Genomic DNA, 27,982 nt, shown 5'->3' with positions numbered 1-27,982 from the left:
CGTAAGGTCTACCAGCACAGAGCTGTCTATAATGTTTACTCACATAGGCAATGTAGATTTGCAGTTACCAGTTGCGTTAAATGCACCATTCAAAACAAGCTTCTAAAATGTGATACTATAAGGCGCCACCTTTAAGTTCTCCAGAATGCAACTGTGCATAACTTTAAAATGGTTTCATAAATTTATTTTAAACATAACATGAGAAGGTGTTAAAACCGGTGTAATAGCTTCTTAGAATTTGGAAGAAGGGATGAATAGGGAGATATTCAGTACCCTTCACCAGCCCCCACCGCTGTTGTACATCAAGTATGGGTTTTGCAGATCAGTCTATAACACCAGCTTGACGGATCTTTCTCTCTGCACCAAATCCCTGCAAGGAAAACAAAACAAACCTTTAGCTCCAGCATCACGCTTCAAAGGGAACCCGTCCGTCCTCTTCCAACCAACATGGAGTTAACATTCCTAATGAACCCCCGTCTGTCCTCCAAGTCAGTAACAAAACAGGTTCTGTGGATTGCTCTTTGTAGTCCTAGCTACATCACATATTCCAGATGCTTTACTCCTGCTTATCAAGCAGTGGAAGAACGTCATGCAAAAGCCAAGTTTAGGTAAAGTGATTTCATTTGCTGCCTCTGACAGTAAGGAGGTTTGTAAAAGAAAAAACAAACCCAGGTAGGCATTACAGGCTAGAACACAAGCAGCAATTGGTTGCTTCTGTACCACGTGCTCCTCTGAAACCACAGCACACAATACTGACCCAGAGTGCAGCACCCCGACTTTGCACAGAAATCATCTCATCTCACACAGTCACTATGGAACGAGGGTGGACACCATGTTTCAAACTGTTTAGGCTCCCAACAGAGAAAGCAGGAAGCAGTATTATGTTATCTAAGTTAAAACACAAACTGCAGTTACTCTGCAAGCTCGCCTCGTATTTTACATACCTTTGAGTTATCCGGTCCCCTAGGCTGACGAAGAACTGTTAGACGAGGAGCACTGGCATCATCCAGATTAATGCTCTTCAAACGATTAACAAGTCTATCAGGACGCGGAGCAGCAACAGCCTTAGCACCTTCACTGTAACAGCCAACCAAAGAGCACTAGTGACTTCCCAGAGATGGTGTGAGCTACCTCATTTACAGTCACTTTCCCCATTAATCCATTAACATAATCTGTCTCGTGTGATAGTGGGCCTTCTGGATGATACCACTTACATCTGCCTCAAACCCAGGACTTTAAACACAGGACTCTGAAACAGCAGTAGCTGAAAACAGAGTTCTCAGAAGGGTATTCTGTAGCAAGCAGAGGTGTTGCATTTGCTTTCATGCACACGTAAGTAGTATTTCCCACATTTCTGTTCCCTTTAACTGCAACAATAAAAGACTTAAAACTGGAAGTACACAGTATAGCATTAACATCTCTGAAGATGATGAGAATAGAGAATTTTGAGAAAAAAGAATTAAATTTTAGCTTCTGGTTGAAGTGCCATCTCAAGCTTAAGCAAAATCCAAATTGTGCTGTCTTCTTCAAAACATCTAAGTAGTTCAAAAGCAAAAAACCCCCCCACCCCGCCACCTCTAAGAAATGGTGTGCCAAAAAGAATAAAGGTGCTTTAACAACATTGGTTTTGTATTTAAAAACTAAAGTTGCTCTTCAGAACAGCTGGAAGTACTACAGACTACACCCAGAGAGGCCAGCAACTACATAGGAATACCATCAGTTTTCTTATCGTTCATTCATTTCTACTTAGAAGGCTGTATCCAAGTTCCTGCTACGGGGGGGGGGGGGGGGGGGGGGGGGAGCTTCTTCAGAACAAATTGATAAAAGAACAAGCTATCTGTAATTAAGAAAAACTAAGAGTGCTGCTGCTGCACTGTACAGGACGCTACAAGTGCTGGCAGCTCACAGGTGAGAGGCTCTCACTGAAGCCAGCTGTAACTCAGAGCTGCCATTCTAGGAAAAGCCAGCTCCATTTAGAAGCAGCGCGCACTCTGCTGCTGTGATGCAGACAGCGTGCCAGATCAAATCACTTGAAATTCCGAATCCTCACCAGACACGCCACACATTACAGGCACTGCATTTTCCTGTGCGCTGGTTCAGGATTACGGAGAACTCCACTTCATCCCCAGCCTGTAGTTCCACACCATCCTGAACTTCTTTGACATGGAAGAATAGCTTTTTGCTGTCACCCACTTCATAGTTAATGAAACCAAACTGAAAACCAACACATCACAAGGTTATTTCTTTCTTCTTGATCCAAATAATGCAATGACTTACTCATTACTGCAGTTTAACTACTTCTAGGAAAAAACTCTGAAGTGCCTAACAGAAGTCGAAATACAATTTCTAAACTGAACAGAACATTCTGTCTGGGAGCAATGCTTCTGGGTGCCTAGGCACTCTTCCTGGGCCCAGCGTCTATAGAACAAGTTCTGAAAGCTGCCAAAGCCCTTGCAGTTGCATTAAACTGAGAAGAGCGCTGTCGCATGTTCGTAAGACCCCACCTTAAAAAGTTACACAGCAGAAACCACTCAATTTTTTCAGTCTGTCGTCAGTGTAAGAAGTTGGTTATTTCCATTACCCTTTACTCATGTATAAGCTGGCAAACCTCATCTAAACCTCTCCCTAAATTACTACAGTGTAGTGCTGCAGAGTAAATATAAAATCAGAAAGCATTCACAACACTTAATTTTCTAATCATTCTAAGAGCAACTAACTAGGGCAATGACCTGCCTTCACATTTCAGGAGGACTACAATTATTGACTGCTTAACGCTGTGAAGAAGCTTCTTTTAGAAGCAAAGTATGCACAGTTTTGTTTCTTTTTTTTAAACACTTAAATGTCCTGTTCAGCAGAAACCAGTCAGATCTGTTTCTAGGACATCTCAGAAAAATATCTTCAGAATCAACCACAGCAGGAACTGCTGCCCAGCAGTACCAATGTTTCAGCACCAAACCAAGTACCGAGTTCATGTTTAGTAAAGTCATGTTACACAGGCTTTCATAAACCAGTATTTGGGTCACACAAAGCTACTTCCCTAGAACCAGAGTACAAAGCAAACCATTTGTGCCGAGCAGCCTTCCTGGATTCAAGTGCTGAGGTAGATTCTCACCTGCTCTATGCCAAGACAAGCAGTGATTTTCTATTAATATGCATCTCATCTTCACAGCAGCAGCCGCTCACCTGATCTTTCACGCATTCCACTGTGGCTCTGCGGAACGGTGTGATGTTAACAGCCATTGTCTGCCCATTTTGACCAAGAACACAGAGCTGAAACTTTACTGTCTCTCCCTTTTGCAGACAGTCACCTTTGTTTGCCATTCCAACAATTCCAAACGGATAGACCTCTCCTTTCATCTCACCTAGTGGAGGAAAAAGTGCAAGACAGAACTGAGAGGATTCCTTTCCTACCTGAGGGCATTCAAAATCTATTTGCAGCATTACTGTCAGCTGAGTAGTACAAATATAGTCTGTAGTGTGACTATAATACTCAATACCTACTTACAGATTACTGAACTTCTACGCTTCTCATGCACTTGTGAAAGGAATACCTATAACTTAAAAGAAACAAATCTTACCATCCTCCATGACTTCAATCATGCCCTGGTATTCCGTTTGTGTGGGATCTACACTCCTCAAAGGACGAATTACTTTACCAGAGTAAACAGCTGGATCAGCTTCTTCAGTGATACCATTCACTGAAAAAAACCCAGGATGTTCTAGTCATACTTTATTTTAAATAAAGAGTTAGTGATGCAGGTTGACCAGGAGTCGACAGTTTGCACTGCAAGACACCTAAGGCAGCGCACTATCACTCAGTAGAACTGCAACAGCTTTAACACAGTAAGTCATGACAGTTTTTCTAACCAAGACCAAACTAACATTTCAAACACAGAAGTAGAAGAATACTACTTTCTCTTGCAACTAGAGTCCATGGAACTTGAAAAGCAAATCAAAGTATTTCATGTCTCTTCCACTGCATTCCCATTCCCCGCTCACTTGAACCATTCAATAACCTTTAAGTATGCATTTTTTTTTGCCCCCAAGTCCTTAATATCCCCTGCATCTATCTGCATTCCTGCAGTTTTCCTTCTGTGAGGTACAGCACAACACGCACTTGTGTGGCTACTTCTGCCACTAGGCCTCTCCTTATAACACTACACCTGAAGAGGACAGAGTACAGTAAAGGTCCAAGAGTTGCTACTGCCTACAGGACTGTTGGTCTGCAGTTGTCTGTTCTCTGGAAACACAGACAACAGCTTTTAGGAAACTAATGATCACCAGATTAAGCACTGTCTTCTTGGTCTGAGCTCCAACTGTAAACACATTATTAACAATCTTTATCCGCCAGCATTTACTAAGAGCATTATAAGCAGAAAGTACCAGGTACAGTCTTACCTGCATGTGTTTTGTTCACCTTTTCTGCACTAACTTTGTTTCCTTTGCCTTTTGACAAGCTGTATTCAACAGTGTCTCCAAGTTCCAGGCTATCAATATCACCACAGTATTCACTACAGGAATAAAATTACGTAAAATTTGCCTTCAGTTACGTAACAGTGATGGTCATCCAACATTTATAAAAGTAGATCAGAAACTATTTAACCCGCTCAGCCCTTCACATTTTCAATAAATCCTTCTTCAAGGAAGCAAAGTGTTTCAAATATACAACTGTAGTTCTTGGCCTGGGATTCAGAGGCGTAGAACACCAAGACTTCTGACTAACAGAAAAGCTTGAATCAGTCCAACAGGGATAAATATAACTCGAGACACCCAAGCATGTATATATGTGTGCACATGAAGTCCACATGGGTTTAACAGTCAATGGCATGAAATCCTCTCCTCGAATAGAACACTTGCCACCCCACCTCCCACCAACACACAAATAATAAAACTGTCATGCACCTGTAGTGGAAAAATATCTCCTTATCATGATTGGCTGTTTCAATAAATCCAAAGTTATCTTTCAGGGCTGCCACGTATCCCAAAAGCCTCTTAGAGCTGTAATTGCGTCCTAGCATTCTGACAGAAACAGCTGTTTGCAGACCAGTTCTCTTCACTTCACAAACACAGAACTCAACCTGTTGAAGAAGTGTGTATCAATATGAGGTAGAAAAAACCAAAACCACATCCACCAAAACCACGACCACCAACAAAACCACCTCAAAACAACTGATTTCAAACCTGTGTCACTGTAATCAACATCTAAGCTCACCATGGAAGTAATTTTCTAGCCACTACTTCCCTAGAAACATCTGTTATGACATTTAGTACATTCCAAAGAGTAGCAGTCACACCAGTGGTATCTGCAAGGCAAGACAGCCCCTAGCACTCAGCTGCTTTTATCCATTAAAGATGAGAAACTTTATGTGATTCCCCTCCTTTCACTACACTTAATCACCAGTGGCCCACAGTGAACTCATTTGTTTCAGATATTTAATAAACATTAATCAGTGCCTTCCTAGCATGGCTCCTGAACACAGACAGGTTTTAGGCTGCTCCCCCAGATCTCCTCTCGGGCTAATCTGCTTGTACGGGTATGTTATCCCGATTCAACATCCATCTCAAAGTCTCTATGCTGATTTCCTCTTGATTATTCACAAGTGGAGACCACTGTTTTAATGATAAAAATTCCTTGTTTAAAAACCATCATTTAGACAGTATGACACTATTTTCCTTTACGTATCGCTAGGTTTTAGGATATTTCTCTTTGTTATACAGAAGATTAAGCCGTTCAAACCTAGGACAGAAGAAAAGAAGTGGGCAACATTACACAGATGCCTTGTCCTTCACTTGTTTGACAGGGAGAACAAATCCAGTAACAAGGCAAAAAGAAGCTCACATCTCACAACACACAGAGAAATATTTCCTAAAGGTACACTAAGGTATATTGCCTTATCTCCTATCTGGGGATTAGCAGATCCTTCCACATCCTTGGCCTGGTAAGGAATGGTCAGTTTTACTCCACAGTCATCATAAACAATTATTCCATCCTCAGCTTCCTAAAGAACAAGACATCAGAATACAGCAATCAGTGTAAGCAAGTGAGTTTACTGTGTATAATTCAAGCACTGCTCGTTTAAGCCACAGTGGTCTCACAGTAACTGCTCACTATCTGGTGAAACACACAACAAAGCAATCACCTCTTGAGTAAGAAGCTTTGAATGACACTAAAATACTTTCTTGATTTGTCATGCCATTTTAAACAATAGAGGTTCTCCTATAGCCCTAGAAACTTAATTTTAACCAATGCTATCTAGCACCTTATGCAGTAGTAGGTATTACCCTCAACATGATCACAAACAATGCTTGTATTATCCTGTTTCACACAAGTTAGTTTTTGCTGACTGCTGCCATTAGCTATTCAATGTAGTACACATTTATACAGGATGAACAGTGCTTCAAAAAGTTGAATTACTGATTTTAAGGAAGCAGCCTCAGTCTCCAAAGCCAGGAACACAGAACAGGAACTTCACAAGCAGAAGAGCAGCGTTACCTTCTCTTTCCCTTTATTTGGGCTAGTGGCTTTGGCTGGAGTGGCTTCTTTGTCTATAGTGCCCACAAAACGGTGATCTGATTGGGTATGGAAAGAAACCGTGCCCTTTGGAAGCTTTTTAATCCTTATAGCATGATTTCTTTGGGTAGATAACATATCCTGAAAAATAAGATCAATCAGATTTTAGACAGTCTGCACGTAATTTCTTTTAAAACGAAGATTTTTGTAAAAATGTTAATCTCACTTACAGGAACGACAGTAAACTCTACTTCATCAGAAATGTGGAGTTGATTTCCATCCATAATTTCACTGAAGTGAAAGAACATGCGGGCATCCCGGTCTACACATTTAATGAAGCCAAAGCCATCTCTCATTGCTGCAATCACACCCTGAGAAGAGTTAAATGGACAAGTACAGTTTTACTACTAGTATGCAACATCTGTCTGTGGGGTATGTAATAATCTGAACACAAGGCCTGAATGCTACGAAAACACTTCCTGATTAATGCAATATGCTTCCTTGCAAACTGTAGTGCTAACGGCTACGGTCAACATGACATGCAAACAAGTTGTACTTACCTAGTTTCTCAATTTAAATTAATCTTTCCCACTTTACTCTTCGTAAGAACTTAAGCCATTAACAAGGAGGACTACAGTTCAAGAACCTGACATTACTACTACACCCATTCTTGAAGGGGGTAACTCTACAGATACATGCATCATCTATATAAGTACGTAACATGTACATAAACACACATAAACATACAAGAACCTATATAAACAGGAAATAAAATCAGTGGTTGGAGGGAATTTTAAGAGAAAACCCGTAAGATTTCCAGACACAAATGAGGGAATTAAAAAGCTTTCTTACAAACAAGTTTGTTAAAACAAGACTATCATACCCATGGGTGTATACTATGGTATTAAGCATAGTAACGTTAAGCATGTTACACGGTATTTTAGTGGCCTTCCTGGTAACCACTAGAAATGGAATACTGAATGATGAACAGAATACACTGTGCCCTATCAAGTGTAAAATTAAATAAAGGGGAAAAAAAAAAAAAATCCATTTCTCACCCTGACTTCTGTTAAGAAAAATGGAGGGGGCAGGGGGAAAGAGGCTCCATAAAGCTGCTGAAAGAGTTCATCACAATTTAGGAAAAACTAGTACTAGATCATGCCAGAGGCATTGAGGAAGACAGAATTCATTAACATACTCATTTCAGCCCAGTTACTACAGAGCCTTTGGCAAGTCTCAGGGAAGGTTTATAGGATTTGAATGACAATGCAAAGATACTTTCCACCTTTACGACCATTCTTCTCTAATATAGCTTTCACAAGCTCAGGAAAATCAGCTAACCTTTCTAGAAGCAGCCAGCACTTGTCACGTCAATGACAGCTCAGTTCAGGCAGGCAAATATATTTAGCCAGAGTAGAAATACAAGAAGTCTATAGGATAGAATGCCAAAAATTGAGAGGCTAAAGTCAAATTTCTGTGGTTTTCCCAAAGCACAGGGTCCCTAGTAATTCACAGCATACTTAGATGTGATAGCACTGTAACTGGATTCCAATTGAAAAATAAGGCACTTACAGTCTAGCTGGAACAGAATCAATATTCCAAATTACAGGAGTGAAAGATACTCTGTAATACTGATTAGCACGTCCATCTTAAAGTCCCTGTAATCCACAAAGAGTTTTCTGTATGTGATAGAATGCAGCTCTTTACCATCTTTCTGCTGGACCCTCAGAGACAGGCCAGAAAGCATGAGACCCAAAAGCTGCACACAGCACCTCCTCTGATTCTTAAGACTTTTCATTACCTGACCCAGAGTAGCCCCAGGCTCTTCCAGTTTTCCCAAGAAACATGAGTAGTTACCCGTTTAGACTCAAATGTGAATTTTTAAACCAATAGTTCGAGGCTGCATTACTTCTCTGCCTGCTGTAAGCAGCTAGCAATCCCCTCCAAGAGTGCCAGCTAAGGTCTAGTTTTCTAATATGATTTAATTTACTCAGTAATTCAGTTCTTAATTCTTTTAAAGGCAAGATGCACAGCATTAACTCTGAATTTTATATCATTTAAGCACTTTGTTAAAAGTGTACAGCCGAGGACTGGATTTTGGAAGAGGCAATGGAAGACACTAGGGACTTTCACATTAAGTTATTGTTTAAGACGAAACCCCCATGTTTTACTTTCAATTTCCCCTAAGGAATTAAAAACTTCAGAAGATTGATACTTGCCATTTCCCTAGTTTCATTAGTAAACTGGAAAGTATTGGGCAGAACCTCAATATTGGTGGCTCGTTCCAATTTGTCACGTCTGTCTGTTGAAATATTGAATCGAACGTGGTCACTTTCCAGCAAGGTCACCTTGGATTTTGTATCTTTGTCTCCAAATGGAAGTTCTTTCGGAATCACAAAGTCAACTTTGATGCGGCCAGGTAATGGATCACTCTAGTAGACAGAAACCCCAACAGAAAAATGTTAGTTCACCTACAAGACTCAGCGTAACCAGACAGAACAGTTGGCAGAACCACTACTGCTAACAGAAGTGTGGATGACACCAGATGCCTGCTGGACTCAGACCACTACGCTTCACTTCTACCACTCCTAATCTGCAATTTATTGCCCAAATAATATTACAACCAAATCCAAGGTGGTTTTTGTTGTTGTTGGTTGGTTGAAGGTTTTTTTTAAGCACTAAGAACTAAGTTTATAACCATATTTACAGCACCACATCTGAAAGTCAGCATCTTCCCTATTAAGTGTCCAAAACACACAGAACCCCCCCCCCCCCCCCCCCCCCCCCCCCGCAATCTTCCTGAAACAACACAGGTTCACCTAAAACCTTAAGGGAAGTGCTCATGTACACTCTTTCCTCAAAGCCAAACACTGAATGTCAAGTTATCTCTCTGTCAGCCTCATTAACTGTCAATGCTCAGAGCAATCCGTAATCAGGCCTATTCCAGCAAATACCTTCTCCCCTTTTCCCTATGCTTTTGCTTTAAAGATAAATCCTAAACCCACAAAATTCAATAGGAAGTATTTGAAACACTAAAGAAAACACATACTCCCCAATGTACCAGTACCCTAATTCTTGCTCTTTACAACCTTTAGAAAAATTGCACACTGTGACTGCTATCAATGGTTGTTACAGGTTAAGTCCAAGCTTATTCCTTTTACTCTGACAGGATGCTTATGTGGCGGACTGTAATAGGGAAAGGGCAACCTTTGTACTGCTTGACTGGAATTCAATACAATCAATACAACATTTCACACAAACTTCAGTAAATACTGAAATTTACCTGGTTTTTGCTGGGTACTTTTGGAATTACTTTGGTTACGGTTCCTTCAAAATGTTCAATGCTGATATCTTCAAAAATGACAGTTCCTTGAGGCAGCAGTCTAACATCTGTTGCAACTTCTTTACCCTAAAGGTACAACATCAGTCAAACACCCATAGAGAAGAGGTAAAGTAACAGACATTTTCCAATGAACCTCCTCCCCCCTTCTTTTTACAAGTTATCTGAGAAAACAGACAGCTGTCCAGTTATGCCCTAGGATCTTGTCTTCAGTTTTTAATGAATTTCGTCTTACGTTTCTGTCTTTGATTGTAAACTCCACATCATCACCAGGCTGTAAGGCTTCTAGGTCACCTTTAAATTCACTATAGTGAAAGAATATTTCCTTCACGACATCACCCCTCTCAATAAATCCAAAGGCTTCCTAAGAACAGAATAAAGTGTTTAATAAATTGCCCATTCTCTTAACATACCAAGACAAAATTTTACAGGTTCTATCAAACACAACAAAAGACACTGACATACCAGTATAGCAGACTTATGAGTGCACACAGTTTAACAGACTACCAGAAGAAACATACAAACAGAAAAAAATGGGATTTCCTTTGTTAAGGAAAGGAGTAGTATCAAAGATCAGCTGTTTAAACAGTTTCACCCTGTTTACACCCACAGCTACAAACTATTAATACCTCTTAAAGACCTAAATATATTATTTATAACTTCTCAGAACAGCATTTCATTTTCAAATGCAACTTTAAAACTAAATTATCACTTACTTTCATGGCACAGACTACTCCTTGACAGCGGGCTTGTTTCTTTTTTAATAGCATAATGTTACGAGCACTTACAGCACCAGTACTAGAGGGGAAAAAAGAAAACAGCAAACTTGAAACAACTCAAAACTGTAGCAAAACTTAAGACTGATTTTCACGGCATCATCTCAGTTCTTGGAACCGGCATGAATTCTGCCTGACTACAAAAACAAAGTATGAAGTCAGAAAAGCAACACCAACTTACTGTTTATTTGTATCAATTACAAAGTTTATTTTATCTCCTGTTTCCAGCTGTACATTTCCTTCAACATCCTCTGGGGTGTAAGTCAGGTAAAATACTTCCTGTAAATTAACATTGACTAATATTACTCTATTTGCAGAATAGTTGCTTCAAAGAAACATTAACACCATTTTGTTTAAGAACAGTATCTTCTACCAAAAAAATTTAGTGTGAAAACTGAGAATGGTCAAACATGACATGCATTCTTTTTTCCACTGTGCTGTTTTGATGAGTCTGTAACAAGCAACTTAAGTTGAAAGGTTTGTATGTGGCCATCTTTAAATTCAATTTCTAAACATTAAAAGTTCAAGACAAGGATACATGAACATTACAAAACCCAGCTTCATTAAGTTTTAGAAGAGAACAACTATTTCCCTCTATATAAAGTTCCCCATGCATATAAGCAAGCAAGCTGTCAAATTAATATTACTGTTTGTAGTAATTACCAAAGCATGCTTTTTTTGCGCCATGAACTTGGTAGTGTCAACTGTTTACATTAAGTTGCATCAATTTTTTTGTTTTTGCTCATGGACCACAATGATGGGTTAGTGAAGAGTTCAAGTAAAACACATAAGCTTTACCCCATTACGTTCGTAGCATACGCTCCCTGTAGGACTCTGACCCGGGGCAGCTGGAGATTTACTCTCTAAATTGTGAGGAACAGCGCACACAACCTACCAGTCAAAAAAAAAAAAAAAAAAAAAAAAATTCCCATTGCTAGTAATTTCAGGAGCAGCATTGTTCAATACAAAATGAATTTCAGTATCCTCTACCACACACTCATCTAGTGTAACTCAACCCGGAATGTCATGCTGCAAAATTTCAGTCTTACAGAATACCTGTTGACTCTTTAAGAACTGCCTAGAGCCAAGCTAGAGCTCAAACTGAAACTTTGATTTTTTTACCAGAACAACAGAAATACATTTCAGTGTAACTGTATATTGTATGTAGTTAATATGCATGCTAAATCAATCTAGCCTTCTGTACTGCAGTAAAGAATGGAAACTATGCCTTATGGAAAATGGGCACTAACTTGTCCATTTATTCGTTCTTCAGGTAGTATTTCTGGTTTTATCTTCACCAATTTAATAGCAATGGGTTTTCCAGTTCGGCGATCAGAAGACACTTCGAACTCCACATCGTCTATAAGACAATCAAACATGATAATGGCATCACAGAGTTTTGTCTGGGTTTTTATGTTTTGTTTTGGTTTTTTACAATCACTACATGGTTACATTTGATAATTCACGGCTTGTCACCAAACACAACGAAGTAAAACTCAAGTGCTTTTGTTACCAAGGAAGGACACTCTATTTGAAAGTATTTCTCTGGTTATTCTACTTACTCACTCCCGTTGCTAATGAACTATTCTCTATTGTAATGGTTTGTCCCTCAATAGTTCCCTCCACCTGCCCCTCTCACTATACAGCGAACTTCACACTGAAATTCAGACAACACAACACATGCCATTAAAACAGTTCAGAAACTTCACTGCCATATTAATTAGCAGCGTGAAGTAGCTGCCTCCCAATTCTTAAAAAAAGCCCTGGCCATCTTCCAACTAATTCTAAAAAAAGAAATACTAGGCATGTGAGGTAAATTCTTCCACAGTTTAAGCACTTGCTTCCACCTCAGTTATATAAGTTTGACCTAACACCAGACCTATTCCAGAATGGCCACAACTGTATTGATAAAGCTGCACAAAGTTTAAGTGCTGTAAAAGTCTCTCATTAGGAGTGGCAGATTATTCAGGTGTCTCTTGTAGCCCACCAGAACAGCATGCATCTGTTCATGCCATATGATAAAAGCATGTTCTATGGCAAGTGAAAGAAACTGGTCTTCACTCACCCTAGAAGCTCTGAAAGTTGCCTAATTACCTCCTACTTTAAGCTCCTGTAAGTTGCCATTATACTGTGAACAGTGGAAGAACAGTCTAGCTTGCCGTTCTGAACACTGAATGAATCCGTAAGAGGTCAGCAGTTTTTCTATAACCCCAGTCTCACGCAGCGCTGCCGAAGTACCATTGGGGTACCCGTTGTGTCCATTGTTGTGGAGCAGGTTTGGATCAAAGCTCATCTGTTTAAAAGAAGTGGGGGAAAGACAAAAACACTAATTAAAGTAAGTTCTGTTTTTCCATACCCACGTAATAGCATAACAGAAATGAGAGCTTGTGGAAGGTATTGTAACAAGCAAATTCTAACCATTTTTAAAATAGAGAAGGAACATCAAAATATACAAAGCTTTTGTAAACCAATAATGCTTAAAATTTAGACAGGCAACACACTTATAACACAGGCCAGAAATAAAGCTTGCACAGACCAAAACTAACTTCTGACTTTCTTAAGTATTATACCTCAAAGTACTCTCACATTCACTACTTCACACCAGGGCCTGAAAGTACCTGCTCTTCCAAATTAAACAGGTAATTCAGAAAACACAACTATTATGAACCAACAGAAGCAGGTTCACGTCCCTGCAAAGTTTGCCCCCAGTTTGTCTGTTCAGATTTTCATACTAAAAAAAACCCAGTTTAAAGTATTTAAACATTTTCACGGTTATGGAATTTATACCCAGAATTATAACTTAAACTAACACTTCTGTGGCATAGGAGCCCAAGTGCTAGACAGACTGAAAAAATTTGAAAACAGCATTAAACTAAAAAAGTTACAAGCTGTAATGAACTGTTAACTTATAGCCATGAATATCTGGGGGGGGGAGCAGCAGTCTTTCTCTTTCCAGGGCACAGACTCAACCTTGAAATACTCAAGTCTCTTCCATTTACAGGTTAGCAATTAAATCAGTTGAAAGGTACTAAACCTCACTAAACACTGGAATTCAAGAAAGGTTACTGAAGCAACCCTTCCCCCTCCCCAAACAGTCAACATGCATCTTAAAACACAGTATTAGGAGGGTTTTATTTGCTGTAGTTTCCAGAGTATTTATTTTTGAAACAAAATGAGACTATCTGTTCTCTGCTTTCTTCTTGCATCAAGCAGAAGGAATTCAAAATTAGTCAGCAATATGTTTAGTGGAGATAAAAGACAGCTGAGCAACCTGTAAAACGTTCATGCTTCTTACTCTAGTACAGAGACTGAGTTACCGAACGTATTAAAAAGGTATAGTTACAACACATCTTATTATGCTGTCTGGAAATCAGTTTAAAAGTGATCAGAGGGCACTGAAAATCACCTGCCATGAAGTTTCTGGGCAAAAATCTTTATTTCAAGTGAGACCAACATTAAAAAAATAAATGGGTAAGAATTGCAAGAAGTAAGGACTGATAAAGGAGTTCTGACCTCCAAGAGAAAAAGGAAAACATCAGTCCTCACATCATTGTACTCTGCAACTTCTCAATGCTAGTTAGCCTTCAACCATTAATCCCAAATGGTTCCAAAAAACGATGCTGGTACTGGTTAATGGTGAAACTTATAAGCATAACCCACGCTGGTGTATTTTTCCTGGAACATTTCCACCTTCATGTTATGGCTTACATATTTAGACTTTAATGCAAAAAGGATGTTGTACCAGAACCTAAGGGGTATTTTCACTGGTTTCATTTTGCAGGAAGAAGCAATGTTTTGATGTAAGAATTTCTAAAAAAGTTTCAAGAAAAAAACCCCAAAACTGATACTTCATAATTGCTTGGGAGAAGACCAAATGCTTCATATTTGCAAAAAACTGTTGATACTAAGAAGGTTAAGTAGTGAAGAGGACATTCACTAGGTAACCAAACCTATGGCATCCTGTGCTACTGAAACATGTTGACATTGCTGCCCTGACCTAAGGATCTCTGGTACAGGGGAGTACCCTTTTGTTTAAGACCCGCATGTGATATGATTGATACAATTAAAAAAAGAAATGATACAGTTTCTCTAATATGCACCGCTTATTTTCTTGGTTTACATCTCTTCATTTTCCATTTTTAAAATGAGTAACTGTAGTATGGCCAACTATTGCACAAAATCTCCAAGCCTCAACGGGAAAACGCACCAGAGGCAAAGGTGTGCACATATACACCCCTGATGCAGAAACAGCTACAAAAGCTCGATGTTCTGTTACGCTATATTAAGAGAACTACTAAAAGCCTAATTTAGAGTCTCTTTCAGTGCTGTGCTTCTTCCCACACACTAAAAACTCCTGCAAGGAAGGGACTACCTTACCACCCAGCTTCCCCTCTCATACTTTAAAGGGAGGGCTAAAAAAGTTGAACCAAGGAGTTAGTTTTTAGTTTGTTAGATTATGTATTAGTAAGTTCACATAACTTGACAGAGGTCTCAGTATAATTATCAGAGTACAAATATTTAATTAGGATATTGATTTGGATTTAATCTTAGCTCCATCAAATTAGCATTCGTCCAAACCTGCGAGTCCCAAGTCTGGTTATGTACGATGCCATACAGCAGTTCTTGTGTGTGAGCAGATTAAGCTGAAGAGAATGGGAAAACCTAACTCTCTAGGAACATCTGAGCTGCCTCACTCATTGTATTCACTAGTAATTCTCCACAACTTACGAGTTTTCCTTTGTCAAGAGCAAACTAAAGGTGAGACCAAACTCACAGGTGCAAACACCTGAAGATCCCCATTTACAATAAATAGAAGTTACAGATGACAACTATCTCCCTGCACTGCACCCTGCAGGCAACTTTCAGAGGACCTGCAACCTACAACCAACTTAATCTGTAATTGTTATAAACCTTTATTCCTTTTCTAGTTTACCTAATGCAATATAAAACAATTTTGCTACAGCTTAAGAAATATGTCTGTTCAGGCATGTCTGATGCTGTCAAAAACTTGGGGAGAATAAAAATATTCTATTTTCACAGAGAACCATAATACCAGTGCAAGAAAACACTACAATGTGGCAGTTTACAAATATCAAGTAACTACTACGTAAACAGCTGTTCACAGCCAAGTTAGGTAAGAATTTTATGGCTGCCATATTCAGATTGATAGCCTCCCTACTGTCCCAGAATTAAGTAATAAACTTCATTGTATAAGGTCTTATAGAACAAGAGAAATAAACAGAAAAATGCAGTACTGTCTGTACTGTGGCATGATAACCCACAGTATAACAGACAAGCAGTTACTCAATCCCTTGATTTTAATCGCTTCTGCCCTCTTATTCCACATTACAAAACCTCAAGTTATCAGGATATCACAGGTTTGTAGAGTAGCTGGCATAAATCAATACTCTTACATGTTCAAGTAAGTCATAAAATACTAACATAGTAGAAAACACTGATTCAGAGAGCATGACCCCTGCCAGAAATCCCTAGAAAACCCTAGTCCATCCTCCTCCTCCTGAAAGGCTTGCCAAGGACAGACAAAGGCAGCCATGTCTTTGTCTAGGTGAGTCTTGAAAACCTCCAATGGCAGAAGTTCCACCACCTTCCTGGGTTAACTGCTGCAGTGCTGTGCTACTCTCCTAGGAAAGATGTCTTTCCCTCATGCCCAGCCTAAACTGCTCAAGGGACAAAAGCCACAGCAGTTGCATCTTTTTTATGCAGTGGATTATCTCTAAAGGGCACATTTTTTCAGAGCATCTGACAAAAAAGCACCATAAAAAGCTGTTAAGAGTTACAGACTAGTTCCTGCCAGCATCACTCCAATATATGAACCCTCATCTTTTGAGGAAGGCAACCCCTGGGGCATTCCATACACAAGAAGATACTCCTGTGGGATGGCAACACTGAAGTGTTTGATTTTAAGCCATCCTAGAGCTGGAAATAGTTTTCAGAAACAAATTGGTCCTGCAAGTAGACAGGCTGGGGGAAGGTTAAATGATACGTTATTATACCTTTTCCCAGGAGAATAATAGGCAAGACTATTAACCCACTGTGAAAGCTCAAGTGAGTGTGACAAATGCTTTCCGTGAGTCATTTACAAAATGGCCACTTCACATCTCTGATACAAGTACACAAACACACATACGCACCCCTGCCACAGATGTTAAGTAATAGACTAAAGGTGTATCAGATACAGAAAATGACAAAAGTCTACCTAAAAATCAAGTTCGGAATAGCCTATCGCAGGGTTAGAAAACAATACAACTGTCACCCCTTGCTCAGAGACTACCATTGCGTAACTTTTGAACAGTTTGATTTTAAAAGGAGTATTACTAGTACAGCACAAAGGACTCATCATCAATCGTCTAAAGCCTGACTTCAGTTCACAGATAAGACTCCTCGGGGTGGCACTAAAATTTGCTGTAGGGAGAAAGATACATTATAGTATATGCAGTCTTTCCAGATATTTGCCATACTCCTACACCTGTTCAAACATAATGTTGTAACAGAGCGTAACAAAAATCAAACATAATGCCCGTTTATACATATCACCCGGAGTACTATCATAAAACTGTTCTTTAAGAAACTTCTACTAATAGGCTATAACCTACTAATGCACAAACAAGACTTGCTCATACTTGCAATATAGCAGTTATATACTGGCCCATGGTGACTACCTGGCAGTAGTGTCCACTACCAATGGTTCACTCTCAACAGCTGACTTAACACAGCTAACCTGTCAGTTTACAAGAATAAGAACTATGAGCCCCACCAATACATGTACTCAGAGGAAGCAAAAAAAACCCCACCAAACTGTGCAGTCAGATTTAAAGAAGACTAAAGAGGTTATTTTAAAATTAAAAAAGGTTGAAAACACATTACTGTTAGTAGAGTGAAACATTAACAATCAGCTCCCTAGGGTTATTAAGTATTGTTAAACAGAACATCTTGCATGTACTATTAATTCATCATACTGCTACTAAACCAACATAACAGCAAAAAACTGCAAAAAAAATTCCAACAACTTAACAAAACCCACACACTTCTGTTGGCAATTTGTCTCCTATTAAGTTTAGAAATACATATATAACTTTTTATATAAACACATACACCAACCTCGCAGTGATATTCAAATATTGCACTTTCAGTAGTATTAGCCGATTCTTCTGTTTCAGCACAAGTTACTAAGAATGAAGACTGCTATTATTAAAAAAAAAAAAAAAAAAAAAGAGAGAGAGAGAGATAAAAAGAGAGAAAAAGAAAAAAGACAGCACGAAAATGGGATCTATCAAGCTAATAGAGAATACAAGTGCTGCTGCCCTGGGCAGTTTCAATACAGCACTGGAGAAAACAAAGACTACTAGCAGCGTTGGGACGTGCTCTTTTGAAGCTGTTGAGTAGGCACAAACTTCTTGTTTCAGATCAAGCCTTGTATCTTCAGTGTAAGTTTCCTCTTCTTTGGTCTTGAGTTGTTGTTACGATGTGATATATTCTTTTCCTGATCTGAACTTGAAGCAGCAGTTTCAGGTGGTAAATTCTGTTCTGTTCCACTTCATACTGGAGAAAGGAAAAAACAGCACACTAAATATCACTTTAAAAGAAATTATACATCAGTCTTAGGTATTCCTACCAACAGGTGCATTTCCTCTACCTTAATACTGTAGGTTTGATCCATGCTAGGAAAGACTTTACCAATTATTTGGCATGCCCATTTTCAGTTTTGTTTTCCAAGAAACATTACCTCCAGCCACCACCGATACAGTGCTCCCAATTTTAAACTCTTCAGACAGTAAAGGCATTTCAGGAAACATCCCAGTCTGTACGATTAAAACAGCAACTTCATTTTGATGAATAGCAGCATCATTTAACCAAGTCTTAGTCCTCCTATCACTAACTTTATATGGCTGTCATCTCATAATTTAATTACCAAGTGCTTGCACAGGCCTTCACAGTGGCAATAGGGTGTATGTGTGTAGGGAAATTAGAATTTCCTGATGATTTTTGTTTCAAAAGTCAGTACTTGAAGCAGCTTTAACTTTGTATTAAAATAAACTTATTAATTATATGTACAGATGCTGTATGCCTGTTCTACACAGACCATATGCACTCTGGCACTGCATATAAACAACTGCAGAGCCATTCTCCAGACTTAAAACAGTGTTTGCAAAATGTTGCTTACATATAGGTAATATTTGTGTAGATAACATAACAGAGAAGTCTCTCTGCAACAGTAACTAGATAGTAATTCCCTCCTAAAGTTTAACAGTACCACTTGGCACTTTCGTGAGAAAGTGGTTTAGACAAACTGCCACCAACTACATAAAACTAAAACCGTACAGAAACAAGAGCTTTTTTCAAAAATAAATAAAATTAAGTTTTGAATTGAGTTTGTTGCTTACTCAGTAGATATAGAGAAGAAGGGGGGGACGACAGATTTTTGTGGACAGAAGCTGCTAAGTAGTAACACAGCTATGAATCTACAGATAAACTAGCACATTATGCAGTAATCTAAAGCTACAATGCATCAGAGCACAACTCTTCCCCAAGTTGTTCCACAAGTCCCACACCAGATGAGAAAAAATATGGACAAAGCCTGTTTCTACACTGTAGCAGGAAAATTAATTTCTCGATTTACATTGAGCTTTGAATTCCCTTTAGCGAACTTGAAAGAGTCAACCTAAGTGACTGAAACAAAAGTGCAAAGACATTTAACTCTCATCATAGTGAAAATGTTGACTGCAGTCAGCTATTACAAGTAAGAATTCTAAACTCCAAAAGCACACAATGGCTGTACGCAAACTCATCACCCAGTTTTCACAGAAGTTTGTACTGCAATGACCTCTCGTCCAGATGAAGCATCTTCCTTTAGTCACCACTTTGAAAAAAACTCTCAGCTGAAATAAGTTTTCTTGTGAGACCCTTACACACACATGAATGAGACTAAAGATGAAACTGGATGAGGGACAGTACAAACCAGTAATCTGCTATGAAAGGTTTGCAGTGAAAGATTCAATTACAAAAAATAAAATTAAAAAAATTTCAGAAGACACAAAGCTACTGCAAAAATAACAGGATCACTAGACTTTTCAGATAACCTCCATATTAGATTCAGGGCATCATTACCACAGTCTCTTTCACGGTAGTGTTATTTTTTGGGTGGCATTTCAGATCTCAAATGAGCATTCCCCAAACCAAGTTCAGGAGAAATGAAGCAAACATACACTGTATCACAGGAACTGCACAGAGACACTTAATATCTTCTTATTTGTGTACTTCTCATCTAATTAGACCAGTATTATTAGAGCACTACCGCAGCTGTAACTTCTATCGTATCACATTTCATGTTTTTCTGGGCACACGATATATTAAGTTTTCATAAAATAATCAAAACACCTCTTCTACCCAACCATGACTAAAGCTAATTTTGTCAGCTAAAGAAATAAGGCATTAGCTTTTCCCTTAAAAATTAGCTCCATTTGATAAGAAGATTGGCTTACTACACTTATTAAAACAATGGGGTTGTCAAATAAGCAGAAGTCAAGTTAAAAAGAAAATCTCACACTGTGTGTCTGCTTCAAATTCTTTACTTTTAATTCAGCTACTATAAATACTCCTCCAAACAGTAAACACCCTAAGCAGCTGCCCAGCCCCCAAGTCACACTGGGTTCTGCATTTGTGTATTTACAGCTGAAAGGATTAATGCAAAGACAGGGGAGAGCTGTGCAAGTCCTGCTCTTGAAGTCCCTCAGGTGCAGGTTTTGCCCAATGACAGCAAGCTGTCCACAGCTAGGAACCACCCATACAGCCCAGCAGCACAACCTGCCAGGTTACAAATGCTGTTTTGATTCCCATTTTCTCCACAAAAAGAGCCAAGTGCAAGAACACGCATTTCACTTGATCAGAAAATGTGCTTCTAGGAATAGCCATTTCTCGCATGGCTAAGATTAAATTTAATAAAGATACAACTTGTTATTTTCAGTACGCATGCACAACACGGTTTTAAATACTCAAGGTAAAGCTACTCTGGGTCTTTTCAGACTCATCGGGAAGGCAGCACCGAACATCAGCGCTCACGCACCCTGACCGATCCGCCACAGCTACAATATCAGCTGCCAACGTTCCCTGGGGCACTTGTAAGTTAAAAAATATATATCTGGGGGCAAAAAAAAGTTAAAGAACTCCCAAGGACATCTGTAAAGGCATGTACAGACACAGAATCATTCCAAAAAATAACCGTAAGCAGAGAAATCTGTTTTCTTTCAAGGGGCCTGGCGCTGGGGGGCCGCCCTGCGCCCGTCACTAACGCGAGCAGCGGAAAGGCGGCTCCCGACGGGCAGGGACCCACCGCAGGGCAGCGGGAGGCTCCTGCAGCACGGCCGGCCCCGAGCGCGGCACTGCCGCGGCCCTGTTCACTGCGCTGCTGCAAGATGGAGGCCGCGGAAACCAGTCGCGAGCCCCGCCGAGGGGCGGTGCCAGGAGCCCCAGCCCGCAGCGCGCCGAGCGGGGGCTGCCGTGCGCGGGAGGCGGCCAGCACGCTGGGCCGCGGCCTACGCTATGACAGCGCAAAGGCCGGAAAGGGGGCGCGCCAGGCGCCGCCGCCGCCCGTCCCAAGCGAAAGGCAGGCCCGGCGGAGGGAGTGGCCGCCGCGCCGCCCTCCCCGCACACAAAGGGGGGCGATGGCGGCCGCTGCCCCACACACAAAGGGCTGGGGGCCCAGGCCCTGCGTCGGGCGGGGCTGCGCGCGCGGCATGCCGGGAGCCGCGGTCCGCCACCGCTCTTTCCCGGCGGCCGTGCAGGCCCGGCCCCAGCGGCCCCAGCGGCCCGGCCCCGCCCGGGGCCTGCCGGGGCCCGTAGTCCCCCCCCCGGCACCGCCCCGTCTGCTCTGCGCCTCTCGGCATGCAGGCCCCGACAGGCCCCGCAGCCGGCTGCGCCGCGCGGCACGTCGGGAGAGCGAGTCCCGGCGCCGCGATAGCCCCGCCCCCGCGGCCGGGCGGCACTGCGGCCCCCAAGAGCCCCGGCGGCAGGGCGGCTGCCCGCGGCACGCCGGGAGGCGTAGTGCGCCCGCCGCTGCGGCCCAGCAGCCCGCGCCCGCCGCAACTCCATCCCCGGGCGCCGCGGCCCACCAGGCGGGCGGCCGCCCCCCACGCGGCCGCGGGGAGGTCCCGGGTGCCTCCGCGCCGCTAAGATAGGCGATAAACGGTTTACGGGCACAGAGGTGCCCTCGGCCTCCCCCGCCACCTCTGGGCGGCCCCGGTATCCCTTCGCTTGCGCGGGCGCCGCCTGGGCAGCGGCGGGAGTCGCCAGCGCCCGCCGCGAGTCGTACTTACCCCAACAGCTCAGCGCCCCCGCTCCAGCGCCGCCATGAGCAGCACGGCACAGCACGTAGGAATAAATCCCGGCCTCTCGCGAGAGCGCCGGGCGGGGCCGCGCCTGCGCTGGGCGGAGCCAGCGCCTGTTCACTGCGCATGCGCGTCGGCGCGGCGCGCCCCGCTCGTCAGCCGCCCCGGAGTCGGGGTGAGAGCGCGGGCAGCCCCGTCCCCCAGCCGCCCCGGGGGAGCGCGGGCAGACCCGCTCCTTAGCCACCCCAGGCGGGGGGAGCGGCGGGCAGCGCCCCGCTGCCGCCCCGGGGACTCAATTTGTCACCGAGGGAGACGCTTTGTGTCTAGATTCAGATACAAGCCGAGGAAATCACCCGTCCTGAGGCCCGAATCGATTTTTCAGCGTGAGCAGACCAAGTTCTGCGAATGCCCCGGATCGGATACAATCATACGTTTAGTCACAGATTCCATACTTACAGATCCAGAATAGGACAGCAGCAAATAGCACATATTTAAACTTCCCCTGCTAATTAGGCCCCACCACTAATTAATAATGAACTCAGTCAAAGCAACAGCTATTTGGTTTCCCATTTTTTCCAGGCTGCACAGCAATGAGCCAATTAGGGGACGTTAACCCTCACTACAATAACGATGGAAAAAAATGCATCATCACAGGCCTTTCAGATGATGTTAAGAGAGATAAAATGCAAGATTTATGGTCATTGTATTGTTTCATTCAGGTAGGGTAAAAACTAAATGGGGTGCAAAAGGCTCGGGTACATGTAGAACCAATGGAATTACCCCCAGGATGCACAAAACAGAACACACTTGAGAAAGTAACTGTTCTTTGGGTGTTTTTATTCTCTCCAACAATTTCTAATAGAAAAGGATTGCATACAAGAATACTCCTGTAAAGAAATTACTTATATCTACCGAACAATCTTGCTGGATATTCCAAATGGCTGCAAGAAGATGTCTCTTAATAAGCACAGGAACATAAATCACCTTTTAAATCTATCAAAATTTTCACTTGGGGAAACAGTAGCATAAAAATTCAAAATAACATTGCAAGTGAGATGTTTACTGTTCTCTGAGGATTAGTCTTTGATCACAGGTAAAACAGAAATCTTTTATATAAAACTGTCATTAAAAATATCCCAATATTGATAAATTCCTCTACACTGCAACTCTTAATTTCACTTAATAGAGGACTCTGCTCTAACTACGTAACATCTGTCACCAGACTTACCTCTGATGCAACATTAAAAACCTGTCTACATGGTTGCTTTTGGTTTAGATTTGAGGCAGACCTCCACTCACTCTTCCTGAAGTCCATAGTGCTGGGAGGCCAAAGAGCTTTGATCTGAAAGCGCTGCGTTCCAGGCAGGGTTTGAGTGCACCGCCTTCAGACCAGAGCTAGCCAGCATCCACATACCTTGGAGCACTGATAAATCCTGAACAGGTCTACCTGTAAAAAAACCCTCAATGTCCTTCAAAAACACATAGGTGTCAGAAAGGGTCACCTGCTCCAATTTTCACCCCTAAAACAAGGTAAACTGTGCTCCTTATAGGAGTTACTACTTATAAGTGCTCTACTGGCTATCTGCTGTTCTCTTGACCTGCTTCTAAGCAGCTGTCCCTGTAACAAAGGTAACCCAGCCAAGTACCCAGTGTTAGCGCCTCAAAGCAAAACAAAAGGTCTGCAGTGCCTGCTTTGTGCAGGCAGAGCGCAATGGTTACCTGCCATTTACAGTGTAGTTTTGGAATAATCTCCTATTCCTTCTTTCAAATAAAATAATCCCAACCTGTATTATCTTCTCTAGCTACTGACAAGGTGGATTTAAATGCCATCTACACAGTTGGAATTATTAACTAAAGCTCATAAAAAATAACCCACAAGAGAGGAAATAAGCTATCACAAGGGAGTACACATCAAACATACTTCATTGTTAAGCATTTCTATGCTGCAATTACTGAGACAGCGCAGCAACACAAGCCTTCACCATCAACAACAAGCAATTTCAGAAAAATGCAGTGGTAACAGCTCACATTTTGAAAGATAAAACAAACATACAAGGAAACACCTGAAAGAACAAATCAAAACGCATCCCTGTAGGGTAGTTTCATAATAGTCTCTGAAGTCAAGATTTGGAGATAAGGTTATTTTGTGACCTAAGCTTCACAGTCAGGCAGATCTTCTCTCCCCACCTCAAAAGATTCTTTGCTGATTGACAATAGTTCACGCAGCTCTTTGTTTTCAAGCTGCAAAATCAATATTTTTGCTGAAATAGAAACGAGCTAATTCACAATTAAAGGACAATAATCTTTAGCCCCACTCCTTCACAGCTAAATAAAACACTGATTTTGTAACATAAGCATTAATACAGTGCTAGCAAGAGGGGAACCACATCCTTTAAAGCTTATCTTTTGCTTCTGGCTTCGTGTATACATATATATCTATAAAAATACATAAAATACAAACATTAAGAACTTGAAAATAACAGATCATGTTCTTCATTTCCTGGCCCCCTTCAAACTTTTGATCATTATAAATCGTTGACATATACAAACAGAGAAAGTCCAGTCTCGAGACTCCCAAAGCTTGCTCTATCCTCAGCAATTTTATCTGTTCTTACCTCCAACTGAGCTAGTTTCTCCTGAACTTTAAAGAACTGATCATCATCGACTTGAATAGCTTTTCTCATCACCTCCCCCATCTCACGTATTCTGTCTATTTGGCTTTCAATTTCCTGAAAGATATAAAAGCAATATATTCAATACATTCAGGCAAAAGCAGTAGTAATTTATCCCTTCTAAATAAATTGCTTTAATTTTCTTGATTTCAGATTATTTTCCTGTTTTGAATTTTAATCCTTTTCTCCCAAGCACTTGCAATCCTTTCTACCTTGTATATGTAAAGATGAAAACACGTGCCTTACTGTCCATTATCATGAGTCATCAAATAAAACAGTGTGTAGAATTACATCGATCATCAAGATAAGGCACCCTTACTTACCAAGACAGAAGTAATTTCCAGTGTGATGAGGACTGAGACAACAGAGTTCATGTGAGTATGATTAGTGTGCAGCAAATTTTATATTGCTTTATTAGAAAGGCCTGACAATTTCTAAGAATGACAAACATAAAAGCAAATGAGATTTCAAGAGTAAGTAACAGTGCAAAGTGAACAGCCTCACCTCAGAAGAACGCCAAGCAAGAAAACTAAAATAAGTAAAACCAGAACCCTGTGAAGCAGTTATTACAGAGTCTGTCTGGATACCACTCTAATCCTTTGGAAGATGCATTTTGCTGAAGCTCACAAATGCACATATAATCAATGCTGTAAAATTCCAACATGTAATGTAGCAACACTTCCTGTTTGAAGAGCATTCCGTTTCAAGATACAGTATTTGGAGAGGAACTCAAACGTGCAAACACAGAAATGTCACTAACTGGCAAGTAGTGGAAAGATAAGAATTTGGAAGCTTTTGAAGTCTTTTAACATAACATAAACCCACAAGGTTATCACAAAGCACTTTGAGGAATATCAGATAACATTATAGGGTGAAGTTTCTTTTCTCTTAAGTATCACTAGTTATTTCACTGCCTCTGGAAGATAAATGTGTCACCTGAGCAGGGAATTCAGATTTGAATTCCATTATTCAGAAAATATGGGCAAAAATCAGAGCATCTAGAAGAGAGCTAGACCATGTAAGACTTAGATAACTTCAACTGGAAATAAATATATTTTTTTTCTAAACAGAAAGATGCTTATAGTAAGAATATAGCTTTTTAAAAGATATTATCAGGTTGTTACTATTCTCCAGGTAGTGGGTAGGAAAAAACTCATAGACTTAATCTGGAGTACAGAAGATTTTGCCTAGATACTGAGATAGGCTGGTTACATTCCACCAAAGGTTCCCCCAGAGCCTTTTCAGCTTTGTGTTTCCATGCCATCAAAGCAGAGCAAAAGCACTGCCAGAGAATAATATTAAGTCTTGATAAACAGAGCAATTAATGCACTTAAGCAAGCACTGGAAGCAAGACATTGCTACACTACTTAACTTCAGAGGACCTAAGCAACCCAAAACAAACGAGTTGCCACATAACATTGCAAAGATATATATGCAAAGAGCTAGGCTGGCTCCAATCCCATAAAAACGCGTTTTAACAAATGCATAACTTAATTCACAAGCCTTAAGTAGAGATTTAATGTTATTGTATTATCACCAGTAGCCATAACTTAAGTGTTTTGAAGTCACTGCGCGCAACATGGACAAAGGGACACACTTCGGCCACTGCACAGAGTATCCAAATTTAAAAACCTCTGGGAGTGATGATCTCTTAAGGATTAGACAATACTGCAGCACACAGACTTAGGAGGTTCTTCTCCCTTTCTTACAATTACCACACAGGAGCAACAACAACAACCGTGATGCCTTTGATTTTACTGCAGAGAATCATGCACATTAAGCTTAACCCAGGGAATTCACCACCTAGTGCATAAAGAACAAGCCTTCACCTGGGCCACCAAAGGGCTATGCTTTGCAGCGTCCTCAGCGATAGCTATTACAACCTGTGTGCTGTGAAAGGAATAGAGAGAAAAACACCAGCAAAGGGAGACAAGGGTTTCAGGAAATCCATTTTGAAGCAGAGACATTCCATGAATGGAAACAAAGGCTGTACGAAAGCAAGCAAAAGACAGGGAACAACGGTTTCGAGCCCTCCTGCATCCCCATCCCGCCTTACCAGAGAATTTGACCGATGAACTTTCAAGACTGGTTCTGCACCTTCGCCCTTTCTCCCTTGCAAAAGCTGCAACATCTGTTTTCTGTATTTGCTCATGATAAGCTCTAACGCATCCTGATGCTCCTCCAGCGAGACCCACAGCTCTGCAAGACACGGCGCGGCATTGCCACAACCTCCGGTCCGCAGCGGCTGCCCCGCTTCGCACCGGGGCAGCTCAGCCTGGGGCCGGCAGGGGGCGGGGTGGCGAAGGTCCCCTCCCCTGGCCCGGGCCGCCGTCCGGGCGCCGACTGCCACTTCCACAGCGGCCCTGCCAGAGGCCGGGCGGGCGCGCCCCCCGCCCGCCTGGGCCCCTCCCGGCGGCGTCCCCCGCACGGCCCCGCGCCCCCCCGGCTGCCCACAGCAGCCCCGGGCGGCGGCTCACCCCGGTTCTCCTGCTGCAGGTCGCGGATCTGCGTGTTCTCCTGGGACAGCAGCACGTGAGGCCGCAGCCGGGCCGGGTCGGGCCGCTCCGCCGCGCCGCCGGGGACCTGCCGAGACACGGCTGTGGGTCCCGCCGCGCCGCCCCCCGCCCGCGCCCTGCCGAGACACGGCTGTGGGTCCCGCTGCCCCCCGCCCGCTCCCACCTTCTCGGCCCACGCCGCGCCCGCCTCCCTCATGGCGGCCACACGCTGGTGCAGCACGGCGGACTGGTCGATGAGCGAGTCGGCCGCGGTGTCGTGCTCTTTCAGCCGCTCCAGCAGCGTCTTCGCGTCCGTCAGGATCTTCTCGATGGTGCAGCTCATGGCGGGCGCCGAGCCGGACCGCGCACCGCCTCACCCCCGCAGCGGCGCCATGCTCGCCGGCCCCCCCCCGCGCGCCCCCGCCGCTTCCGGCCGCGCAGGCGCGGTCCGAGGCTCAAGCGCCGCGTCCTGGGCTGGGCCCCCCTGGCGGCGCGGGAGCGCCCCCCGCCCCCGGCCCCCGCCGCCCCCAGCCGCGGGCCCGCGCTCCCGCCCGCAGTGCCCGGGGGCGCCCGGCCCGGCGCGGCTGTGTGCGGCGGGCGCGTCCCTGACCCGGGGGCCGGTTATCGTTTCAGACCCTCCCTCACACGGTGTGCGATAGCGCGGGGCTGCGACCCGTGGAGCCGCCGCCTTATCTGGTGCTCCCGCGTGGCCCCTGGGCAGCAAACATCCCCTGCAGGCGCTCCGCAGCGCGCACTCGCTGCCTTGAAACTTATCTGCTCGCTGAAGCTACTGTCAGTGTTCTGTCACGTCCTTGATGCTTTGCTTAACATTGTGCCCCGGAGCTT

The 27,982-nt window shown here is 42.6% G+C and overlaps 2 protein-coding genes across 6 annotated transcripts; both read right to left on the bottom strand.

The window, feature by feature from the left end:
* Window positions 1-169: 169 nt before the first annotated feature.
* CSDE1 (cold shock domain containing E1) lies at window positions 170-22,063 on the bottom strand. Its single transcript, XM_040616734.1, has 20 exons — window positions 21,958-22,063; window positions 17,747-18,187; window positions 12,722-12,920; window positions 11,878-11,987; window positions 11,426-11,518; window positions 10,809-10,906; window positions 10,568-10,649; window positions 10,087-10,215; window positions 9,795-9,920; window positions 8,731-8,943; window positions 6,742-6,882; window positions 6,494-6,652; window positions 5,892-5,999; window positions 4,903-5,078; window positions 4,399-4,511; window positions 3,579-3,698; window positions 3,184-3,362; window positions 2,051-2,214; window positions 945-1,077; window positions 170-370 (listed from the first exon to the last, which is right to left on the bottom strand). Exons 3-20 carry the CDS (start codon window positions 12,918-12,920, stop codon window positions 323-325), a joined length of 2,391 nt encoding a protein of 796 aa, XP_040472668.1. The 5' UTR covers window positions 17,747-18,187; window positions 21,958-22,063; the 3' UTR covers window positions 170-322.
* A 729-nt stretch (window positions 22,064-22,792) lies between these two features.
* On the bottom strand, window positions 22,793-27,575 carry SIKE1 (suppressor of IKBKE 1). 5 transcript variants are annotated; one of them, XM_040616660.1, is made up of 5 exons: window positions 27,321-27,574; window positions 27,119-27,224; window positions 26,698-26,840; window positions 24,585-24,698; window positions 22,793-24,405 (listed from the first exon to the last, which is right to left on the bottom strand). In XM_040616660.1, exons 1-5 carry the CDS (start codon window positions 27,477-27,479, stop codon window positions 24,295-24,297), a joined length of 633 nt encoding a protein of 210 aa, XP_040472594.1. In that variant the 5' UTR covers window positions 27,480-27,574; the 3' UTR covers window positions 22,793-24,294. The 5 variants fall into 5 exon arrangements, with proteins under 5 accessions (XP_040472594.1, XP_040472596.1, XP_040472592.1 ...); XM_040616662.1 differs by having other exon boundaries at window positions 22,793-24,210; window positions 27,321-27,573; XM_040616658.1 differs by having other exon boundaries at window positions 27,119-27,575.
* Between the last annotated feature and the right edge of the window lie 407 nt (window positions 27,576-27,982).

This window comes from Falco naumanni, chromosome 17, assembly GCF_017639655.2.
Source record: "Falco naumanni isolate bFalNau1 chromosome 17, bFalNau1.pat, whole genome shotgun sequence".
In the NCBI taxonomy this organism is placed as follows: Eukaryota; Metazoa; Chordata; class Aves; order Falconiformes; family Falconidae; genus Falco; species Falco naumanni.
The sequence above is the reverse complement of the archived record's forward strand: the minus strand, read 5'-3'. Positions and strand labels throughout refer to the sequence as shown.

What these genes read in the sequence shown, in the direction of transcription:
- CSDE1 (XM_040616734.1), bottom strand. Translation starts at nt 12,920, where the DNA reads ATGAGCTTTGATCCAAACCTGCTCCACAACAATGGACACAACGGGTAC. An exon ending in CAAATAAAGGGAAAGAGAAG is followed by an intron (nt 6,000 to 6,493) that starts GTAACGCTGCTC and finishes CTTGTTCTTTAG; the next exon opens with GAAGCTGAGGATGGAATAAT. An exon ending in GGGGACCGGATAACTCAAAG is followed by an intron (nt 371 to 944) that starts GTATGTAAAATA and finishes TTTTCCTTGCAG; the next exon opens with GGATTTGGTGCAGAGAGAAA.
- SIKE1 (XM_040616658.1), bottom strand. Translation starts at nt 27,479, where the DNA reads ATGAGCTGCACCATCGAGAAGATCCTGACGGACGCGAAGACGCTGCTG. An exon ending in CCTGCAGCAGGAGAACCGGG is followed by an intron (nt 26,841 to 27,118) that starts GTGAGCCGCCGC and finishes CGTGTCTTGCAG; the next exon opens with AGCTGTGGGTCTCGCTGGAG. An exon ending in TTCATCGGTCAAATTCTCTG is followed by an intron (nt 24,699 to 26,697) that starts GTAAGGCGGGAT and finishes TATATCTTTCAG; the next exon opens with GAAATTGAAAGCCAAATAGA.